Genomic DNA, 19,649 nt, shown 5'->3' with positions numbered 1-19,649 from the left:
ATTTAAAAATATTTTTTTTAAAGTTTCATTTAGAGTTCTTTTCTTTATTTTTTTTTCATTTGTTTAAAGATAAGATATGTGATCCTTGAGACGAATTATTTAATTTTGTTCAGTCAGCTTTTTCAAGAGGATAAGTTGATGATTTGTAATTTTTCTTGGTTTGTACATTTTTTCTGTGCATGTGAATCATCTTTGTTCGCATGTAATGTTTGAGTCTTTTATAACAGTTTCTACTAATCAATGATATTAATAGTGTGTTATGATCGTGTTTGTGTTGTTCCTAGGAGTACATAGGACTTCATGTACATATGAATGTGTTTTAAGGAATTTTGAACAATTTAGTTTGTCTCTTACATAAGAAGCTAATTTGCACTTGAAATATAGAATTTTATGATTGTTTAGTGAATTGACTGGATCATTGAATTATGTGTTGACTAACTTGTTTCTTATGTTGTATGATGAATTGACACTTTTTGTTTTGAATGTTTGGTTTGTGAACCTGTTGGTTTGGATTTGATTTTTTGTGTTTAAGAGAGTTATAATCTCAGTAATTAGTCAAGTGTATGAAGTTTTCATATTTAAAACTGTTTTAAACTAATTCACTAAGAAAAGAGTACTAATTTGATAAATTGAATAGGTATAAGTTCTTTTAAAAAGTACAAAATGTAGGTATATATAATATTTGGTATAGCGTTAAGCGACGTCAAGGTGAAGCTGGACATCCTATTTTATGAATGTGATAGCTTGAGCAGTGGTAGAGGGTGACATTGGACACTCAGTTTTGTGAATGCTTTGGAGTAATTTATTTACAAGATGTTGGGTGGTAAAAGGGTGTCACTAAGCATTTCTTTTTGCAAGAAGAATGATGCTGAATGCCGCCATTTGCGAGAAGTCTAGTGTTGGGTGCCACCTTTGAGTACCAGTGTGTATGTTTGAAATTTTCTTCTTCTTTGTCCAGTTGAGATAGAATGTAATGTAAGTTATGCATGTCTAAGAGTATTATTAGGTTTATTCACGTATGATATTGTAATGATGATGAGTAATATATGTGTTTAGTGTAATTCCATGATCTTGTGGGGAGATTCTATGGTGGTGTTTCATTATTGTATGTATTGATATATGAATTTAGTATTGAGAATTATGATATCGCTATAATAATCACACAATCTCAAGTAGAAAGGGGTGAGGTATGTGGTGAGAAATGTAGGAGATCTTAGTCTAAAAGTTTTATTTTGGCCAAAGATGATCGACATACTAATCTTGTGTGTAGTAGTTTGAGTAAACAAACTATTTTACCATCACAAGTACATAAGTCACTAGAGTCTGATATCAATATATGTATCCATTTAATTGAGTTTAGTACGAATCTTTATATATGGTAACATCTTTATGTTTGTTTTACGATGCTCTTTTTGAACATTAGTTTTTTTTTCTTATTTTCTTTACATATTTTCTTTGTTTATAGTGTTAATGATATGACTAATGTAGTTGTTGATGCAATTCAAAATGATAGTGACGCAGTATACATCTAGGATGATTTTTGATTTGTATAAGCTTCTTCTTTAAAGAAAACGTTAATATACTTTTGATTTGGTAATATTATTTCTTAATTGTAGAGTACCCTTTATATTTATATATATATATATATATGATAAAATAATTGTAATAAGAAAATATTTATTTTTGAGTTATCTATTATTAAATATTAATTATGTGATATTCATTTAGTAATTATATGTTATTAATTAAGATGTTACATAAAAAAAATTATAAAAGATTTTTAGTAAGTTACCTAATATCATAAATAATGAAATAAATGTTGAGTTATGAATATGTGTTGCTTTTGTAACTCTAATAATAATATAAAAATGTGAAAAATATAATGGGGATTTGGATAATGATATTGAAGACTATTTATTTTTTTCTTAACTTGAATGTTTGTAAAGAATTTCAAATTTAATGTAAAAAAGTAAAAAAAAAAAAAAATTTAATCTCAATTTTCCTCTCAAATTTAATTGATTTTCCTCTCATGTAATTTCATTATATCTCGATTTTTACTATGATTATGAATATAGTTAAGATTAAAATATTCTTAGATTAACTAATTTTGATTTTTTAATCATTTTGACCAATGTCATAGAAATTATATTTTTTGTGAATATAAACTAAAAAGATTATTTTTTATCCATATATATAGTGATTATTTTTTTATTTTACCAACGCAGTTCTTATTATTGGTAAATAATTTGCTAATATTTTTTCTAATGTTGGTTGAAGAAATTTATAGTCAACATTTACTAGAATTTATTATTTATCAATACTTATTGAATAATTTTTTTAGTCAATATTAACAAAAAATAGTCAATAAAAATAAACCAATCGGTCAAAATTGTAAAAATACCCTTACCAATATCTATTTAAATAATTTTGACAATATCAATAAAAAATATCATTAAATGTTAATAAAAAATTATAGTTAAAAAATATAAATAAACTATAACCAAAATGTAACAATCAAAATAAACTAAAAAAAAATCGACAATTTAAAATTATTAAAATTTATTTGATATTTTTTTTATTCAATGATAATTATTCAAATAAAAATATGGTAATGAAGTTTTACGATAATTATATATACTACAAAGCATGACCCTCAGGTAAAGAACTTCCACAAACTAAACAATCTTAATAAAAAAAGAAAAAAAACAAATTATGCAGAAAAAACTGAATTCTCTCATCGCAATTTAATTGATTTCATAAGAAGTTATTTAAAACAGTTTCCAATTTTAATCAAATTTTATTTTGTAAAGCTTATATCTTGAAAAGCTAAATTGTTACCCAATTCTCTGTAAGTGTTCCGCAAAGTAATGAAATTATTTAAGTAAATTTTGAATTTCAAAATACACCTCCCTAGGTTCTGGAGATAAGGTTATTTAATAGATTTTTTTTTCTTTCAAATTATTAAACTTATCAATAATTATATTATATCTAAATTTTTAACTATTTTTCATTTTTTCTTCAATCTTGTTTTGATAAATCAATATAGAAAAAAAATCTACTCAAGTAAAATGCACTTTTTTGTTCTACCAAATATTATCATGATTCAAGATTGATAAATTCTTCAAAATTAGAAGGTTAAGAACATCTACAATAAAATAATTAAAATAATTGTTAGTTACTTTTATGTTTTAGTATTTGTTAAATAACTGCATCCTGATTTCTAAGAAGAATAAGTACAAGGTGTTGTATTTTCGTCCACTATTCACATAGGTTGTTAAGTTTTTCTTTTTTTCTTTCAGTTTTTTTGGTAAAGACTTATAAATGTCATTTTCATTATCTAAATAAAATATGCAGTTTTTACAAAAACTTTAATTGCATCAACATATTCCATATTCTTAGGGTCTTAACAATTGGTATTAGAGCTCTATTAAGGAGCCTGATACAAAATGATATAGAGTGAGAAAAGAGTGTGAAGAGTCATATCTATTTCAGAAAAATTCGTTCAACCAGCTATCTCACACTTCGATGGACACTATGACTTATGGAAACTTTTTTACATTGGGCGGTGAGAAAGTCGACAACTACATTGGGCACACACTTAGTGTTGTAAATGAAATGAGAGCCAACAGTGAATCAATGGACTTAAATATAGTGGTTAGCAACTCAGGTCTTTAACCTCAAAATTCAACTATGTGGTATGTTCCATGGAACCCAATGACCTAAGTACCTTGAGTCTTGATGAACTCCATGGAAGTCTGCTTGTGCATGAACAACGAATGCAAGATTCTCAACCATCAGAAGAACAAGTACTGCAAGTTACGCAATATGATTGGGCAAGTCGTGATCGTGGTCGTACCAATGGCAAAGGAGGTCGAGGACGAGGAAGAGGATGTGGACGAAAACCCTTTCAATAAAGCACTCATTGAGTGTTTTCATTGCCACAAGCTAGGCCATTTCCAATATGAGTGCCCTGGAGTAGCAAAACAAGCTCATTGGGCGACATTTGAAGAAGCAACAACCACTGAGGATGAAGTTTTGTTGGTTGCATATGAAGAGGTGACACATCTGGTACAAATGGAAGATTGGTTTATCGACTCAGGTTGTAGCAATCATACGATCGGTAATAAACTTTGGTTTACTAAAATAGATGAGGAAGGACTCCATAAAAGTTTGAAGCTTGGTAATGATACTACATTGGAAGTGACTACTAAAGGGAGCCTTCGGATCCAACTAAGGAACACTACTCATGTCATCTCAGACGTCTACTATGTTCCACAACTTAAAACCAATCTTTTGAGTCTCGGACAATTACAAGAGAAAGGTCTTACGATCAAGGTTGTCAAACTCGAGAGTTTACGTAAACTCGTGAGAGTCCAGTAAACTCGACTCGTAAACTCGTAAGAGTTTACTTTGTATGAAAAAAAAAATATAAATGACATCCTAATTCAAATAAGATAACAAAATTATATAAATTGAAATACATAAGTTCATAGAAATATTGTTCATAAAGATATAATGTAAAACATAAATTGAAATGTCAAAGTCTCTATGCCTAATCCTCTAATCCTCTAATAATGGCATCATCATCTCCATCGTCATCCTCATCTAACTCTTCCTCTGATGAATGTTGTGCATCCTCATTGTTCCCAAATGTTATGTTATCAAGATCAAGAGCATCTAGAACAGGATCTGTTGTTGCTCCATCTAAGTGAATATTTTCACTATCATTTTCACCTTCAACTTGATCAATCTCAACAACATCATTTGTCTCTTCAGCTATCCATTCATCATCTGATTCTATGTCATCAAATGGAAGAGCTATAGTTTTTCGAATCTGTCTACTTTTCAGCTTGGAGTTATACATAACATAAACTAAATCATTCATCTTTTTTTGATGTAAACGATTCCTTCTCTTTATATGAACCTAAAATGAAATATAATATTTTTAGTGAAGATATAAACATAATAAAGGAATTTATAGATTAAAAATAATTTAAATTACCATTTCAAATGAACTCCAATTACGCTCACATCCAGAAGAACTATAAGTCAAGCTTAGAATTCGAATAACAAATCTCTTCAACTCTGGAGTTCCATCACCAAACATGTCCCACCATTCTCCAAGATTTAACTCTTTCCTACACTCTTTTGCATCTTCCATTCCAAACAGTCCTCTAGCATTATGAAATTCAACAATTTGTAAATTAATTTTTCTTCTTTCTACCATATCTGGTATCAATCTTCTCATGCAAAAATACAATCCTTCTTTCACCTCTCCACCATCATCAGATCTAAAGTTAGGTTCATAGTGGAAATGAGGGTTCAGAAAATAGGCAGCTGCATGCAAAGGCCTATGAAGTTGATTATCCCATCGAGCATCAATTATTCTCCAAACCTCTTCATAACTACATCAATCATGCTATATCAGAAATAATCTCACACATAAGTAATTAAACATTGAATGAGTAAAAGTTTGAAAATTTACCTCTTTTTGATATTGTTAAAGTTAGACTTAATCTTCTCTTTTGCATAGTCCATCTCTTCATAAATGAAACCCATTGGAGGTTTTACATCTGAGTCCACTAGTCTTAAGACAACCATGAGAGGGGCAACAACTTTCAAGCATGTGGAGACATTCTTCCAAAATTGGCTATCTAATACTACATGTGCTACTTTTCTCCCCTCTTGTGAAGTTCCAAACTTGCTTGTCTTCCATTCCTCAGAGCTGAACATTGTCAACAATGATGCCTTCAATTCATGAAGACAAGAAAGAGTTAAATAAGCCATGGCAAATCTAGTCACACCCGGTCTTATAAGGTCTCTACCTTTAGTAAACTTTTTCAATAAGGAAATCAACATTGATCTCCCATAAATGTAAGTTGTAATTTTTCTTCCCTTCTTAATGGTCAATTCATGGACCTTCAAATTTTTTTCAAAATCTTTGAATATCAAATCAATGCAATGTGCTACACATGGAGTCCAATACAATTTTTCCCTCTTTTGCATCAACAACTCTCCGGCTGCCTTGAAATTTGCAGCATTATCAGTGACAACTTGAACAACATTTTCTTCTCCAACAAACTCGACAACATCATCCAACATTTTGAAAACTTTATCAGTTGTTTTTGAAATGTCTGAAGTGTCAAGTGAATAAAGAAAAATCGTTCCTCTAGGACTATTCACCAAGAAGTTGCAAATAGAACGTCTTTTTCCTATCCGTCCAACCATCAGACATAATTGTACATCCAGTTTTCTTCCACTCCTCCTTATATTCCTCAAGATTTTCATCTGTTTTCTTCACAGCTTGTTTCAAGAGCTTCTCTCTAATATCATGATAAGATGATGGTTTGTATCCAACTCCATACTTACCAATCATTTCACATATCTTTGCAAATGCTGGATTTCTAATTACATTAAAAGGAATGGCACTGGTGTAAAAGAATTCAGCAACTTGAGCATCAACTTCTTCTTTGTATCCTTTTTTCATCATTTGATTTATAGTTACTTGAACTCCCCCCTTACTAGTAGTAGCAACTTTTTCTTTTACTTTAAAACCGAATACCTTGTGTCCTCCTTCAAAACTCTCACTTTCTTCCTCGTCTTCACCGATATTTATCTTTCTTTTCTTTAATGAAGCATTCTTAGCTTCTGCAACTATTTTTATCATCAAATTTTTTATTTCATCCGGAACAGAAGCACAAGGCTCAGAATCTTCTCTAGTTCCAGCAAGATGATGCTTAAATCTAAATATGCCTCCACTTACAATCTTTGAGCAATAGTTGCATTTCACTTTTCTTCCATTGCCATTAACATCAAATCCATGTTTCCATCCAATATCATATCGATTTCCCGGAGCATTTTTACTTCTACTTCTAACTGATGAAGATACACTTGGATTAACTTCTCCTGAATTTGATGTGTTTCCCGACATAGTGAGATAAGCTTTTTCACTACAAATGTAAAAAATAAAATGTCCAAAAGTTTAAAAATATTGTTGCAGCACAGTTTTTTTAACACTGCAGTGTGCAACACTTTATTTTTGAAAAAATTAAAAAGAATGATGCACTGTAATGTTGTGATGTAAAGTGGTGCAGTGCCCGTAACATACTATTAAAAAGTTATTTGGTGCAGTGCAGTGCCCGTAACGCAACATCAACTTTACTTAAATTCAATAAAATAATAAGTTGCAGTGCCCGTGAACCCAAAGTACAGTTGCATAGTGCCATTAAAATGTTTAAAAAATATGTTGTTGGCCCGTGACATCAACTCAACTTAAAATCAATAAAAAAAAAATACATGTTGCAGTGTCTGTGAGTGCCAGTGCCATAAAAGTGTTTAAAATATAACTTGTAGTGCCCATGAAACCAAACTTCAGATTTTAGTGATAGAGGGTTTGCACTTACAGAACCCACAGGGATGAGAACGAAGGTGCGACAGAGGCGAGGTCAAACGTCGAGATCGATGACGCGACGAAGGCTGAGTTCGAACGTCAAGATCGACGACGCGGCGGACTGTGAACTTGATGAACGAGGAAGTGACGAAGGACGAGATCGAACGAGATAGAAAGCGAGAGCGCGAGAAAGAAGATGAACAGTGAGTGAATGTTTTAAAAAACTTATTCTGATGCGTCCTAAAAACGAATCGTTTTGTGTTTTCGATTTTTTTTTCAAACTCGCAAAATCGGAACCAAAATCACGATTTTAGGCGAGTTTAGCGAGTCAACAACCGAGTCTACCGATCCTACTCTAAAACCGAGTTTTCTTACAAGTTAACTCGAAAGCATTGTCTGAACTCGTAAACTCGGTCGAGTTAACAATATAACTCGCGTTTTCGATAACCATGCTTACGATCTTGATTCAACATGGATCATGCAAAATATTTCATCCTGGTAGAGGGTTAATTATCCTTACCACTATGAGAGGAAATCATATGTTTCATTTATCAGCTTCGATGTGTCCTAAACAGTCCAAGTGCTTACAAGTCGAAGACTGTTCCGAGGAAGAAAGCCAACTATGGCACAAACGATACAGACATCTTAATTTCAGAGGACTCCACACACTTGCTCAAAGACAAATGGTGATCGAGCTACCCTTGCTAAACATGTCCACAAATGTACGCACTACTTGTCTCGTGGGCAAACAACATCAAACCACAATACCAAAACAAAGCTCCCAGTGTGCATCAAATAGACTTCAATTGGTCCATGCAGATATCTGTGGTCTCATTTCACCAATATCAAACAGCGGCAAAAGGTACATACTAAGTTTTGTTGATGATTATTCACGCTAAACATGGATTTATTTTTTTCATGATAAATCTGAGACGTTTAATGCATCTAAAATATTTAAAGCATGTGCCAAAAAGGAAGCTCGATTACATTGTCTGTTTAAGGACTGATCGAGGAGGGGAGTTCACATCTAAAGCATTCTCATAATTATGTGACCAATAAGGCATTTCCAGACAACTCACAATTGCTTACACTCCTCAACAAAATGTAGTTGCAGAGCAGAAGAACAGAACAATTATGAATGCAATAAGAGTCGTACTTCATAAATAACAGGTCCCCAAGACCTTCTGGCCTGAGGCAATAAAATGACGCGTTCATATCCAGAATAGGAGTCCCACAACTACAGTTGAATACAAGACACTTGGAGAGGTATGGAGTGGAATTAAACCTCATGTAAATTATTTTCGCATATTTGGATGCATTGCGTATGTTCATATTCCAGACCAACAATGAAGGAAATTGGATGACAAAAGTCGCCAATGTGTTCTCTTAAGCGTGAGTGATGAGACAAAAGGTTACAAATTTTTTTGATCCCATTACAAAAAAGGTGATTGTTAGTAGGGATGTGGTATTCGAAGAAGATAAGCATTGAAATTCACTACAAGAAAAATGGATATTATCTACGGATTATTATATACGGATTTTTATCCGTATATAACTTAAGTATTATATACAGATTTTATAACTTAAGCTCGATTACATTGTCTGTTTAATATTGGAATGGGAACAAAACTGAATGCACGACTACTACTCTTGATGTGAAAAACCAAGACAAAGATGATGGTGAGGGGTTACAACGCGTAGCAGTTGCAGATAACGCAAACAATCCAGAACCAGAAACAAAAATAGTTGGACCAACTTTGGATTCAGAGCACACTAATCCAAATGAAGGGAGGGTAATGAGAACACGGAGACAACCTGCATGGTTAAAAATTTATGAAACTAATATACGTGTAGAAGAAGACAATCTACTAGCAATGGTGACAACTGAGGATCCTAACACTTTCGAAGAAGCAAATGCAAGCCAGAAATTTAGGGAAGCAATGGATGCTGAGATGAAAGCTATTGAGAAGAACAATATGTGGGAACTAGTTGATCCACCTAATGGAGTGATACCCATAGGAGTGAAGTGGGTCTTCAAAACAAAGCTCAATGAAAGAGGACATGTAGAAAAATACAAAGCCAAATTGGTAGCCAAAGGTTATGCGCAAACCTACTACATCAACTACACAAAAGTTTTCGCCCCTGTTGCGAGACTTGACACTGTGAGAATGTTACTAGTTGTGGCTGCTCAAAATGCATGGGAAGTTTTTCAGCTCGATGTAAAAAGTGCATTCTTACACGGTGAAATTACAGAAGAGATTTATGTTCAACAACCCGCCTGTTTTATTAAGAAAGGAAGAGAAAGCCAAGTCTACAAACTTTAAAAAGCCTTATACGGGCTCAAACAAGCACTACGAGCTCGGTATAGTAAAATTGAAGCGTATTTTATTAAAGAACAGTTTGAACGTTGTGCCAGTGAACACACTCTGTTCACGAAAAAGGTTAGAAGCGGTATCCTAATAGTTAGTTTGTATGTGGATGATCTAATCTTTACTGGCAATAACAAAGATATTTGTGAAGAATTCAAATGATCAATGCAATTGAAGTTTGATATGACAGATGTGGGAAGGATGCTATATTTTTTTGGGAATAGAAGTTATTCAAAATGAAGCAGGCATCTTTATTTGCTAACGAAGGTATGCAAAGGAGATACTAGCTCGATTCAATATGTTAGACGACATTCCCATGCGAAATCCCATAGTACCAGGAACCATGTTATCCAAAGATGATGAGGCAACTCCAATAGATACTACAAAGTTTAAGCAATTCATTGGTTGCCTCATGTATTTAACAACCACACATCCAGACTTAATGTTTGGAACAAGCTTAAATAGTAGATACATGGCTAATCCGAAGGAATCTCATTGGTCCACAGTTAAAAGGCTTCTCAGATATCTTAAAGGCAATTGAATATGGTCTCTTCTATCAAAAAGGAAGAAAAATAGATTTCATATGAGGGAGTTTTCATGATAGGAACAACAATTGTATCATGGGCTTCAAAGAAACAGCCTATAGTAAGCTTATCTACCACTGAGATGGAATATATTGTTTCAACATTCTGTGTATGTCAATGTATTTAGCTTAAAAGAATTTAAGAGCATCTTGGAATAAAAAAGAAAAAAGCTACTGGGATTTTATGCAACAATAATTCAATTATTCAGCTGTCTAAAAACCCTACTTTTTGTGGCAGAAGCAAACACATTGTAGTAAGGTTTCATTTCCTCAGAGATTTAGTTAATGATGAAGTGATTAATTTAGGGCATATGCTCGAACTGACTTCAACGTTTTTAATAAGCTAAACTTCATTATTATATTAACAAGCTTTATATGATTTATGATTTTCTTGGAAAGATTCTATATGAAATCAGTAGTAAAGAAATCTTAGTTATTATACCATGAGAGCATAAGAGCTAAAGGTGCTTTCGAAGGTACATAAGTGATAGTAGAAATTGGGTGGTCCAATAGCGACCCGACAACGGGTGGAATAGAAATGCCCAAGAAACAAGAAATATGGATAGGCTCTAACCATGGCTCTGATACCATATTAGAAGTTGACTTTAAGCCTAACTCAACCCTACAAAACGGCTTGTAAGGTGAGGTCTGCACCTCACTTATATATTATAAATTGGCCTTATCTCTAGTCGATGTGGGACTTCCAACAATTGAGTTGTTTTAATATATATATATATATATATATATATATATATATATATATATATATATTAAAAATATATGTATTAAAGTTTTTAATTAAAATTTAATTTATAAGTGTTAATAATTTAAATTAAAATATTATCATTCAAATAATACAATATAAAGTTCTTAATCATTTAAATCATGTTTACCATTTTAAATTTAACTTAAAAAAAAAACAGAGACCGACAGAACTAATAAAAAATCTTCTAATAAATTAAAATGTGAATACATTCTAAAAAATTGAGTGGACAGAGCAGGTATTTAGGTTAGGAGTATGATTGATTTGGAAAAATAAAAAGGATATAATTAATTAGTAAGGCATGTTAAATGGGAAGAACATTGTTGTTTTTTATGCATTGTTAGGTTTGACAAAGCCACCTAAAACACCAACAACTTATCAACATTGAAGAATAAAAATTTTGGTTTTGCATTCTTAAAGAAAATAAAACTGAGAGTTGAATCTAATGTAAAGAAAAATTCAAACTTTTTGTTAGAAAGATCGAAGCTTAAACAAAAACAAAAATAAAAAGATTTAAGAAGAAGAGCATGAAAAATACTGAGTAGAATCTGATGCAAAGAAAAACCCTAATAATGAAAAATCCCAACTTTAACCGGTTAAAGAAAAAGGTAGCTCAAAATAAAAGAAGAGACTTAGAATATTTTGGGTTGCGACTAGGGTTTAACAATAAATAAAAGGGACAGATAGATCACCATGTAACAGCATCAAATTAAATTTAACAGGCATCTGTCAAGTTCAGTGTGTTTGACCTTTAAAAAATTTCTTTTTTATGATTTTTTGAATTGTATTATTCATAAATGTTCTTATTCTACATTAATTCACTGATAAGAACTTAATAGAATGGTGTGAAAGGAATATCAAATGGATGGTAGTTACTTATGTGTTCACTTTGGGGGATTTATTATTTGTGAGAGGGGAGGTATGCATTACTATATAAAAGTTCCACTCAATGCTAAGACAACTAAGGTGAACATCATAAGCAAACATCATTAAACACTGATTATCCTTGTAATTTCCCAAACTTGATTTCATTAAACAAAGATGAAAAAGGGAAAAACTCTTATTTTAGTTGGTCAAAACTGGAATTGGACCTTGTGGTGTACTCTGCTACAAGTTGAGCAAAAGATGAAAACTTGTCCTCTAGCAACCTTGCTGGAGAATCATACTCCTCAATTAGTCCTGCAACAATGTCCATTGAAATCATGAACAAATGTACATTAAAGTGATTTAAGTTCAAAGAAGAATGTAGCATTAAAGCCTCTTCTCACCTTGATTAAGTAGTAGAATCATATCACTATCAATGACAGAAGTTATTCTATGGGCAATTGTAATGACTGTGAAATCAGAAAAGTATTGCCTAAGAGTTTGCTGAATCAAATTATCTGTAGCTGTGTCAACTGATGCAGTAGCTTCATCTAGCACCAAGACCTTACTCTTCTTAAGCAGTACTCTACCAAGACATACCAATTGCCTCTGACCCATACTCCAATTTTCTCCATCCTCACAAACTGCAGCATCCATTGTGAGTATATTTAAACTAAATTCATTTAGATTTATGTTCAACAAAGTTATGAGACAGACCTGCATAGTCTAGTTTTCCTTCTTTCCTTCTGACTTCATCTCCAAGTTGGCACTTATCAAGGGCCTACATAAGAGAATTCCAATATGAAGAAACTGCTAATTTGAAGAACAACCACAAGTCAAATGTTTTGGATAGAATCCAGTCTCTTCTTGTGTGACAAATGAAACCAACTCACCTCCCAAATTTGTTCATCTGTGTACTCTTCAAGTGGGTCCATATTACTTCTCACAGTACCTTCAAACATGGTTGGATCCTGAGGGATAATGCTCAGTCTAGACCTCAAATCATGAAGTCCAATGGATGAGATGTTGATGCCATCAATCATAATTCTCCCAACAGTAGGCTCAACAATTCGGAATAGTGTTTGTATGAGAGTTGATTTGCCACTTCCTGTTCTCCCAACAATTCCAGTTTTAAGTCCTCCATGGAATGTGCATGTAAAGCCATGCAACACAAATGGCATATGTGGAGCGTAACGTACCTTCATCAAGTAACTTGGCTCAAGTTTGGTAAATCAACAACGGAAGAAGAACGTATTAAAATGCTAGCATATTGAGAAGTCCAATTACCTGCAGGTTGTGAATATCAATCCTGCCACATGATGGCCAAGAATCATGTGGCCGGTTTTCCTCTACAACAAGAGGAGGCTCACTAGGAATTGAAGAAAACTGAAGAATTCTTTCCACTGATATAATTTTGTTCTCCAAGCTGCAAAGTTCCCATATCATCCATGATTGTATAATGTTCAGATTAAGGCCATAGGTTACAGCTAAACCAGCAATACCTTCAAAAGCAAGAAAAAAAAATGTACCGCGATTATGGTCAAGTGCCCTGTTATGAACACACAATTTTGATTGGTAAATAAGATATTGGATTTGAGTTTCATACCTGAATCTATGAACCCATGTGGAATAGATATCAAGAATATCAAGCAAAAGGCAAATGTGATGGAAGACAAGATATCTAATCGGAAGCACAACCATTCCATAGTAGCAGCATTGTTGAACTTGGGGCGAGAATATCCATCCATCAGTTTCATATTTGTTTGCTGAAATCTTGGCACCTGATCAAAGCTCCTGATGGTTGATGCACCTGATATTGTTTCAGCAAAGTGCTGAATGACAGGAGCGTTGCATACCCCAACTAAACGTGATAGTTCCCGGGCTGCTGGTAGATAATATTGCTGATGAATGGTAAGTTTTTAAGATGTCAACTCAAAGCGTGATAAATAAATCTGGCAAATGATCCAGTCACATCTTTATATCCTGTCATCAAAGACAACATGGTGCAAAACAAAGTACCTGATACCAAATGTTGATTGCTGTGATGGGAATAAAGACAATGAAAACCTGCCATGCAACTTGAGACATTACTGCTACAATTCCGAGAAGATGGACTATAGAGGCAGCAAACGATCCAGTTTGAAAAGGAATGTCTATATCCACTGCCCTTTGATCAGTAGAAGCCTGAAAAGAGCATAGAGTTTATTCATGTTTTTGAGAAAAATCGTCCTATAAACACTGAAAAGTGAAAACAACTAGTAAAGTTCTTGTGACTAATAGTTAACTAATCAATGGTAATCGAAAATATATGAAGGATTAATATATTGTTCTCAAAATCATAACAAATGGAATGGATAGTGTGACATCCATAGTTCCACCCCACGTACCCTATTAAGGATTCTCCCACTTGGAGTGGCATCGAAAAATGACATTGGAGCACGGAAAATGCTGAGATGCATGTTGTTGAAGAGTGAAGTAGCTGTCTTATAACCAGTTGTGGCAACAAGTGTTGCTCTAGCAAGGACACAGATAGAACTTCCTATGGCCAAAGCTACATATACAAATATAAGGGCACTTCCTCCAACAGTTGGCTCAGCATCAGATGTGATAGGAGTTGCCCAAGCCATCCAATAGTTGCTTCCAATTTGAAGAAGTTGAAACAAAATTTCAGCACACAATATGAGTGGTACAAGTGCTCCTCCATATGTTGTTGTTATATATTTCCAATAAACTGCAAACCCTACTTTACCTTTCTCTCTTTCTTCTTCTTGGATAAGTTGGCCTTTTGGGTCATGTTTGTTATCTTTTCCACCATTTTTCTCATTTTTCCTTACTTCCTTTTCTTCAATACCTTGAGAAACAACGAAACTTACATCCTCTTTTGATGTACTTGTTATAGCAGACGCTTTCCCTCCATCTATTGAATCAAGTGCAGACAAAGCTTCTTTATGAGCACCAACAAGTTCCATAAAATCAGTGCCTGACTTGAGCAGATAATCGTATTTTCCACTTTGAATAATCTTTCCATCTTTCATGACCTAACCATAAAGCATAATCTGATGAGAAATATATGAAGAAGGAAAGCAAACTAAATGAATTAATGACAGCATAGCTCTGAGAACTGCTCACCAAAATAAGGTCAGCGGCAGGTAAGAACTCTACTTGATGAGTGACATAAACCACTGTCTTTGAACTTAAATAGTTGAGTAAGCATTCCTGTCATATACATAAACTAAAAGGGTCATTTAACGAAATACTAGTACAATGGCCATGGTACTTTGAGAACATTGGACAAAATGCTTGAGAAAGTTTCCGTTTTATAATACATACAAAGAATACAATAGAATAATAACACTCTACTACAAATTACAGTAGAAAATGAGTTACCTGAAAAAGATGAGATCCTGTGTGAGCATCCACAGCACTAAACACATCATCCAATAGATATATATCAGCATCATGATACAGAGCACGAGCAATTTGTATTCTCTGTTTCTGTCCACCACTCAAATTTATCCCCCTCTCCCCTATTATAGTCTGATCTCCAAATGGCAAAACATCTAGATCCTTCTTTAGGCAACAAGCTTCAAGAACCTTCTCATACCTTTGCCTTTCCATGTCCTTACCAAACAATATATTATCCTCTATCGTGCTACTTTGTATCCACGGTGACTGAGCTACATAGGCCTTTGTTCCACACACCTTCAAAATCCCTGATTTCTTGGGTACTTCTCCTAATATACAAGAAAGAAAAGTAGACTTGCCTGATCCAACACTACCACAAACTGCAACCTTCATGCCATGAAAAACTCTGAAATTTATGTTTTGCAATGTTATACCAGGGGAAAATGAGTCCCAAGAGAAATTCCCATCAACTACTTCAACAGCTACATTAGAACTACCTTGTGGAAGCTTCTCCACAACATCAAATAGAATCTCATCCAGACGAAGGAAAGATGCAATCCTGTCAAGAGAAACCTTAGTCTGTGCCATCATTGATATTGTCTCTGGAAGATTATAAATGGGTTCTTGGAGAATCTGGAATGTGGCAAGTGTAGACAGTATCTTCCCTGACTCAAGGGGGATTCCTACAAGTATACAAGTACCAAAAGTAACCACTGACACAAATGCTGGGGCACACCAAAACACAAATATGATCATGACTAACGAGTATATAACTTTTTTTAACCAGTCCTGCTCAATCTTTCTGAGTTGGGTTATGTTTGACAAAAACTTCATTTCCCATCCTTGTAGTTTGAGAATCCGCATGTTTCTCAAAATCTCAGAAGTTGTTTTCATTCGTGCATCTTTTGACTCCATCAACTTGTTATGAAACTTCTCTTGGATTGAACCCAAGGGAATGTTTGCCCACATTACTATGAGAATTGCAACAAGGCCAGAAATTGAAGCAAGCCCAAGATTTCTATACAAAATCAACAAGGCTACTATAACCTGTAGAACTACTAACCACAGATCATGTAGATGCCAACTGAACTCACCAACTTTTTCTGCATCAACGGTCATGAAGTTGATTATTTCCCCAGTAGTGTGGCCGTGCTTGGATTGACATGAAAGATTCAAAATTTTATTATATATCATTGTCACAAGCAGTGCTCGCATTCGTATTCCAACCTGTTGCAACCTAAATAACCAGTGCCTCCTTGTGAGGCACTCCAAAAGCTTTGCCACAAAAAATGCAGTCACCAATATAAGGCCCTCATGCTCAAATTTCCGTTGTCCGTTAAGGAATTGAACAAAACCATCAATAAGATAGGGACCAACAAAAGAAGCCAATGTGTTTAGCAATGCAAGGATGGCTGTGTAAATGATTTCTTTCCAGCTTGAGAATACCAATGACTTCACTAACATAAGTGTGTCCACTGAGGTAATAGCTCCACATTGTGCCTCAAGCCTATCGCTAAAAGTTGGAAAAGCTCCAATTAAACTGTCTCTTTTGTCAAGTTGGGGGACATCCTCAAGGTCCAAAGGCTTCTTCCTTCCAACAGTAATTAGAGGACCAATCCAAGAGAAGGTAAGAAGGCTAAATATTCCAGCATTAGAGTAAGGTGTAACAGTGTCACTCCCCTTGGTCTCTTTTGTCTCAAACACATCATCTCTTGAGTCAGTATCCAAAAGAGATTCTTGTAAAGTACTATCTCCTACACCACCCTCACTTTTTACAAACAACTCCAAGTAAAAGAAGAACAAACACACACAAACAGAGAACGCATCAGAAACTAAGCTCTGAAGGGGCAAAGCAGAATGCTTTTCTTTATAGAGAGCAAAGTTCACTATAAAGAAATACCCGGAAACAACGAGGTAAAGGACGCACCAAGCTCTGAAGAAGAATGGTAATCTTCTTTCCCTTGAAATGAAGAGTTCCATGTGCAAACAAACACCAGCAACACCCCAAGCAACTGTTTTGAACAGAAAATCCAAAAGGGTCGCAAGCTTTTCTTCTGACCAACCATTTTTATACCAACAAAAGTAATCAAACAAAAAGAGTAGAAAATTGATAGCCGAAACAAGAAGGGAACAAAGTGGAGCCTTTGGAAACGTAATGTTCATTGTGGAACTTTCTCTGGTTCCAACTGCGACTTTCCTCCACACCAGTGACACTAAAAGCACCACCAATAACAGTAGATGAAGGAAACCAGAGAAGCCATGCAAGAAAACCGGCTTCACTAAATATGTCACAAGACTAGTGCCAAAATGTCTAAGAGCAAGAGAACCGAGTGTTGAGACCAACAACATCATGAATGTACAACAGTTGAATTTGTGTTTGCAGGGGAAGCTTGCATGGATTCTAAAAAATGGCTTGGTATCCGAATGAAGACATTCTGGTTATGGATGATGACAATGAAGTTTGGTCAATGAATGAAAAGAAGACACGAAAGAAAGAGCAAGAAAATGAGAGAAAGTGGAGGTTATATCTTCCAGGAAAAATGGTTGGGAAAGGAAAGTTGACCTAAATGCATGATGCATGTCATATTGCACGTGATCTGAATAAAAGTTCTGTGAGTTAATTGCAGTTGCCATATTAAATAAATCATTACAGTTACATTGTTTAGATTGTCTCACCAAGAACGTGATGTGTCAATAAATTCAATTTTTAGTTTATTCAGAAAATGCCCAAGGTTAATGTGTCCTTAAATTCAATGTTTAGATTGTCACTTTCTTTTAGTACACATTCATTAAATGCGTGGGAAGAGATAGTTGACTTAGAAATTGTATTAGTACCACAAATCCTGAATTTTAATAAAATGGTAATGTAGTATAACAATGCGATTTTCGATGCAGTTATGGTTTAATTTTGTGCTTGAAAGATTTTTTTTGCAAAAATTTTCACTAAATTCTTATATTTTATCAACATATTATGATAATATGACAAATGATAAATTGAAATTTATTAATATTTAAATTAATTAAGTTGGAATGTAATAAGAATATAGAATGTTTATTTACTTTATAGAAAAAAATATTATCTTGAGATATTAGGTTATATGTTAAATTTTAGATTTTGAAAGAGATAACTTGATTTTATTTATATTGAACTCACTTAAAATTAAAAGAAAATATAAGGTGATGAGAGTAATGAAATTATTATGATTTCACAAAGTTTTATAGTGTTGCTTCTTTTCTAGTAAACTATTTTTATTTTGTTTTTTGGAGTGTGCTTCAATTTGATAATTGTGTTGTTGTACTGTTAGGTGTTCCAATAATGTTTTTAAGGTAGTTGTTGAATAAAGTTGACATAAGGCAAACATCTTTTTTATTATAAGGTTAATATTAACATTATTCAACGATTATTCAATGCACCTTTTTTTTTTCAAATAGTTATTCATCGCATTGACGTTGTTCTTTTTTTTTTTTCGGTGTCCTGAATGAAAAATTTTTTATTTTAAAAATTTTTCTCTTGTTTATTTATGATTTTTTTTCTAGTGCTATCTCTTTTGATTTCTCTTTTATCATCACTGCGTTTGATCCATCTATATATGATTTTTCTCTTATGAAAAAGATGATTTTTGTTAATTTATTTATAGTTGTAACACCTCACTTTACATAGTGTCACGAATTATTTAAAAACCGTAAATTTCAACTTTCTATCATAGCGCAAAAACATATGTTTTTTTTTTCAAAACCATAACATTTATATATGCATAACATATTCAAAGCATATGAATTCCAAAAAACTTGTCCCATTACATTATTCAAATAATAGAAATAATGAATGAATTAAAATAACTCCAGTTACATTGTCTTAAATTTAATAAAAATATCTTTCATTAAAAATCCCAAGTCTTGTTTATCCACTCATTAGCACATATGCTAACATCTCACACATAGACCCCTTGTTTATCCATTCATTAGCACATATGCTAACTACTTACTATAACCATTATAGTAACATCACTATCAACGTGAAAATCTCCAATACCATGATCATCATCATAGATATCCCACCCTCATGACTATCCTAGTCATGAACAACACCATGAGCATTAGTGTACCATGAACACCATAATGAAATGAGTCAGTCTCACTCTTGTACCCTACCTCACTATAGCCATTCCTACATATCAATTTGCAGCCTTCTCTACAAATCTACTCGAGTAGTCCCACAATCCAGCTAAGAAACATGTAATCTTGCCACAAAAGGACAAGAAGAACACCATCACC

At 33.4% G+C, this 19,649-nt stretch overlaps 2 protein-coding genes across 2 annotated transcripts; both read right to left on the bottom strand.

Annotated features, from left to right (window-relative positions):
- Nucleotides 1-4,552: 4,552 nt before the first annotated feature.
- On the bottom strand, nucleotides 4,553-6,102 carry LOC106774740. The gene is made up of 4 exons (XM_014661779.1): nucleotides 5,486-6,102; nucleotides 5,259-5,405; nucleotides 5,003-5,174; nucleotides 4,553-4,924 (listed from the first exon to the last, which is right to left on the bottom strand). The coding sequence occupies exons 1-4, from the start codon at nucleotides 6,100-6,102 to the stop codon at nucleotides 4,553-4,555; spliced, it is 1,308 nt and encodes a 435-aa protein (XP_014517265.1).
- Nucleotides 6,103-11,976: 5,874 nt separating this feature from the next.
- On the bottom strand, nucleotides 11,977-17,897 carry LOC106774739 (ABC transporter C family member 3). Its single transcript, XM_014661778.2, has 10 exons — nucleotides 15,357-17,897; nucleotides 15,099-15,185; nucleotides 14,357-15,007; nucleotides 13,989-14,153; nucleotides 13,576-13,870; nucleotides 13,257-13,471; nucleotides 12,863-13,168; nucleotides 12,687-12,750; nucleotides 12,374-12,613; nucleotides 11,977-12,284 (listed from the first exon to the last, which is right to left on the bottom strand). Exons 1-10 carry the CDS (start codon nucleotides 17,724-17,726, stop codon nucleotides 12,166-12,168), a joined length of 4,512 nt encoding a protein of 1,503 aa, XP_014517264.1. The 5' UTR covers nucleotides 17,727-17,897; the 3' UTR covers nucleotides 11,977-12,165.
- Between the last annotated feature and the right edge of the window lie 1,752 nt (nucleotides 17,898-19,649).

The sequence above is a fragment of the Vigna radiata genome, chromosome 10, assembly GCF_000741045.1.
Source record: "Vigna radiata var. radiata cultivar VC1973A chromosome 10, Vradiata_ver6, whole genome shotgun sequence".
Classification (NCBI taxonomy): Eukaryota; Viridiplantae; Streptophyta; class Magnoliopsida; order Fabales; family Fabaceae; genus Vigna; species Vigna radiata.
This window is presented reverse-complemented; position numbering and strand designations above follow the sequence as displayed.